This window comes from Lolium rigidum, chromosome 3 (assembly GCF_022539505.1).
Source record: "Lolium rigidum isolate FL_2022 chromosome 3, APGP_CSIRO_Lrig_0.1, whole genome shotgun sequence".
NCBI lineage: Eukaryota > Viridiplantae > Streptophyta > Magnoliopsida > Poales > Poaceae > Lolium > Lolium rigidum.
In genome coordinates, this window is record NC_061510.1 from 264024218 (window position 1) to 264028800 (window position 4583).

General features: G+C 50.7%; 1 protein-coding gene across 1 annotated transcript; it reads left to right on the top strand.

Annotated features, from left to right (window-relative positions):
• The first annotated feature begins 1925 nt into the window (after positions 1–1925).
• Positions 1926–2439, top strand: LOC124699424. The gene has a single exon (XM_047231729.1). It carries the CDS (start codon positions 2009–2011, stop codon positions 2237–2239), a length of 231 nt encoding a protein of 76 aa, XP_047087685.1. The 5' UTR covers positions 1926–2008; the 3' UTR covers positions 2240–2439.
• The last annotated feature ends 2144 nt before the right edge of the window (positions 2440–4583 follow it).

Sequence of the window (4583 nt, forward strand, 5' to 3'; positions counted from 1 at the left end):
CTCAACATTGTGTCGAACGCACACCGCTCCTGTCGATGGGAGCGTCGATGGGCCAATAGCCACCAGTCCCGGAGCTCAGTGTCCTGCTCCGGTATGGTGAAGCTCGTGTGACTCATTTGGCTGCATGATGTGCCACGTCTGCCTCAAGTGTACACATTGCAACAGGATGTGCTCCGCCATGTCCTCTTCTTGCTCACACACACATTACTTATGGATCAAGTTATGTTAATTATGTTATATTATTTTTTTTTTTGCGAACACGCAAAAGCTTTGCGTGTCATTGCATTAGAAGAAAAAGAAGCGGACTACAACGGTTCCGGCATTCTAGAGGGAATGCGGTACAAGGCGTGCTAAAATGGTAGGGCGACCATGAGCATGCCAAGAGAGTACAACGCCCGAAAAAGAGTGTAGAGCCCTATCTCCAAATGTTGCCCAGCCTACTGCACCCGATAGCTTCCATAGCTCCACTTCTTCGGTGATGCGCTTGCAGATACCTCGAGCAGTTTCCGCCGAGCGCTCGAAGACGCGGTTGTTCCTCTCCTTCCAGAGTGTCCATACCATGAGGAGGACAAGGGAGTCAAACCCTTTCCTCAGCTGTTGCGGGACGCGCCGCCTGGAGTCGGGCCACCACTCGATGAGCGTGTCACCGGCCAAGGGTGTCAGATGCGACAAGTTGCAGCGCTGGAGGGTGGGATGCCAGACCTCCCTAGCGAGGACGCAACCGAGGGCGAGATGATCCGCCGTCTCAGGGGCCTGCTCACAAAGAGGGCAGTTGGAGTGGGATTGCATGCCATGCCGCAACATGCGATCCGCCGTCCAAATGCGCCGTTGCATTGCAAGCCGGATGTGGATCTTGCACTTGGTCAGGGCCCATGTCTTCCAAATGGTCTTGCCGCAGGGGAAGAATTCCAGCCCGAGGAAGAAAGCCTTGTAAGCCGTGCTCGCGGAGTACTCAGCCGTCGAGCTCCACTTCCACTCAACTCGGTCAGGGGTGTCAGGGGCGAGGACAACGAGCTGCAGCGCATCCACGAGGCGAAGGAACCGCGTGATCACTGGGACACTCAGGGGCCAGTGATGTCTCGGATCCACTGCCGATTCAGCGATCAAGCTGTTGCCGGAGTGCTTGGGAGACGAGAGGACACGACAGGCGAAGAGCGCGAGCGCGGAGGCCCTAAGGGGAGTGCCATCGAGCCATGGATCAGTCCAGAAGAGTGATGTGCGCCCGTCCCCGAGAACGACGCGGGTGGATGCGTCGAAGAGATCCTGGACCTCTGGCTCAACCTGGAGAGGGAGGTCAGTCTAGCAGCCTCGTCGCATCCTTCGCAGCCACAGCCAACGAGCGCGCAGGGCAAACCCAAGAAGCTTGAGGTTCAGCACCCCTAGCCCTCCATACTCCACCGGCCGACAGACCTGATTTATCACAAACAACTTATTTTTGCGAATTTAAAGGAGGAGACTTATCGCAAACAACTAACCACATGTTATATCACTAAAATGCCTTGCTAACATAGTCCGACTACAACATTGAAGCTGTCGACTTCCTTTAAAAGATACAACGCCGACCAATTGTCGCCTGATTTTGATACCAAGCCATCCATGGCACGTGACACTGACACCTAGTCGGCCAATACGTGTACGTCTGTCGCCATCCAGGTAAACCAGCACAGGTGACACACGGCCGACAACACGTATACACGAGCCTCTGCACACAGATCAATCATGGCCGAGACGCCATCCATGGAGACGATGCCGCGTGCCCTGATAATCGGAAGCCTCCAACCAGTGCACACGCGTCAGCAAGTCGGCTCCACGAACACGCGGTCCTATCCGAAAGGCCACGTACGTATTGTGCGCGACGCGCCCTCCACGCCGGCGAGCTATAAAGATGACCACCATGGGTGAAAGCTAACAGCACACAGCACACAACAGACAACACCATCTCTCTAGCAATCTGCTTCTTCTCATCGCCCTAAGAAGCTTCTGCACTGCTACGACGTCCGACTGCAAGATGTGGATGAGGAAGAAGAAGGTGGGGACGGCGAGGCCGGCTGCCCGGAGGAGGATGCCGACGTCGCTCGGCGCGCTGTGGCGGCGCGTGGTCGGGCCGGCGCGCGTCCGCAAGACCAGGACCACCACCAAGACCAAGAAGAGCAAGACCAGGTCGCTCTCGCGCGCGCTGCAGGTGTTCTCCTGCGTCCGCGGCCATCGCAAAGGGAGGACGGCGGCGCGCCGGTATTGATCGACGAGCGACGCGCGCGGCGTGTCCACGTCTGGCGCCCGCACGCCGTCCGGGCGTCCTCGACAGAGTCGCGGACAGCGGTTTGAGTCTTCTTTAGAGCTGCGCGAGACGAATTGTGCGTGTTAACTTTGTATCTCGTGTCTACGTACTGTACTTGTAATTGTATTCCCTATGCTGTGAAAAGAATATTTCACTTTCTAGTTTTCCTCTCAGTGCATTTCGTTGATTGATTTTGGAACAGTTTTGTGCGGGGAAATTGTAAGTTCTGCTCGCAGGCCAGCAGTGATTGTGGCCGAGTTGTTCATACCGCAATAAAACAATGAGATTTAGGAATGCTAATGACTGTTTGTATGCAAGATCCATTTTTTTAAGAATTAGTTAACAGTAAAATTGAACCAGCTACGAGCCACCATAGTGATTTGGTACCGTCAGCCGTCCGATTAAGGTCGTAGACGGACAAGATCACGTCGTCCCGCACCTCCAAGTCGGGCCGCAGTCGAACCGAGCGAGGCATTGTAAAGGGCTGCTACTCCGCGGACCGATCTCGGTGTGTTCTCGTTAACCAGGCCTTATGTTTTGAGCTATCCACGTAAACCTGGTCCAACGGCCCCTCTCTCTATTTCTTTCTCTCCTGTATTCGCTCCATGGGCCCTGGCGGCGACGCCTCGTCCACCCTCGGCGTTGCCTGCTCCTCCTCTGTTGGTGGCTCAACTCAGCCTGAAAGATTTGAGAATTCCAATTCCATGTAGTCGCCTCGCCGCCCAGTGGAGGTCACTCACGTCGGGGTGCCGGTCAGGACGCTTTCACCTCTGTCCGCAAACCCTAGCTACGCGTCAGGTCCTCCGCGGATCCGCCGCCTCTTCCGTCAAATGGCCATTCCCGCGTCCACGAAATCATGACCTTTGTGATTTGGCTGCATTTCAGAACTACTCTTGAGCCGTCGTCCTCCCTTCACTGGAACAGCTGGGAGTCTCTGCGTGGCCATGGATCTCCTCCACTAGCGCCTCCACAAGGTATAAATCACAGCACACAAATCACATCCCGAACCATGGGTGTTGCATCTCTATCCATAAGGTAGGCATCTCGGAGGCCTAGGATTCGACACCAACTATTTGTGCCTGTGTTCATAGGTTGAAGTGGGGTATGTACGTGGACATTTAATCATGGGAGGATCTCGGAGGGAGCATGTGGCCTGGAATTTCAAGAAGACAGACCTGCAGGCGCAGATCACCTGCTGGCAGTCTCACTGAAGAAGCCAACTATGACAGTCTCATTGCTCATGATATTGTATTTACCCTTGTTTAATTCTATGCAATTGTTGCATAACTGGCCCATGTGAAAGACATCCTTCGTTTGGCAATGTAAATATTTTTGTTAGGCTTTGCTGGTTCTGTTGTTATACATTTGTGATTTAAAGCAGTTACCAACTTCACCATTTTTGTTTGTCTTTCATTTGCAGGATTGGAGAACACTTTAGCCGATCACGAATCTGCTTGTGGGTCTTTTTCAATTTTTTATCTTCACTGGGTTGATCTTTATCTTTTTTCCATCAGTTGACATCACATAGAAGGTAAATTGAGTTCCATATATAAGATTGAAGCTGTCATATGCGTACCCATTATTTATATTACACAAGAAATCTGCAGATCAGGCTTACAGTTAACAAAGATTACTGGCTGAAAGGGCTGATAAGAAGCAGAAAATGGCTACTTTTTTTTATCAGATTAGAAAATGACTACTTTGGTTGCTGATAACTGTCAATAATGGAGTCAGAGGTGAGAGCATGGACATTAAACAGATTAAGCAGGTCTAAATAAAAATGTCCTTATCAAGTTAAGGGTAACTACAGTTGATGCCATATGTGATAGTATGGTTCTGCTACTGTTTGCAGGTCACAAACAAGGCAGTGGTTGTTGCCTTTTCCACATTGTGCATGCTCATGTAACACGGGTAAATAAGATATTACTGGATGTGAAGATTCAACATAATGTTTTGTGTGAAAATTTACCAAGCTAATGAATCGGGTTTAGAATGAATTTCCTTCTTGGTTACGTGCATTCGCGTTGATGTCATCCTCCCACCCAGTTTGTGCTTTGACCGTGTATAATATTATTTCATGGAATTATAATGCCGCCATTTTGATCTATTTGTTCACGCGGAGAAAATAATGTTTCCGAATCTCAGATTCCGGCATCTCTCTATATATATTTTGAATTATATAACACCTCTTATAAACACATAATCTTGTACCTGTCCAATCCTCCACCATTTAGGATGGTCATTCTTATGTTACCAGATAGCCCTTTTGAAGGTCTCAGTATCTTCCACTATTTAGGTAGCTTTC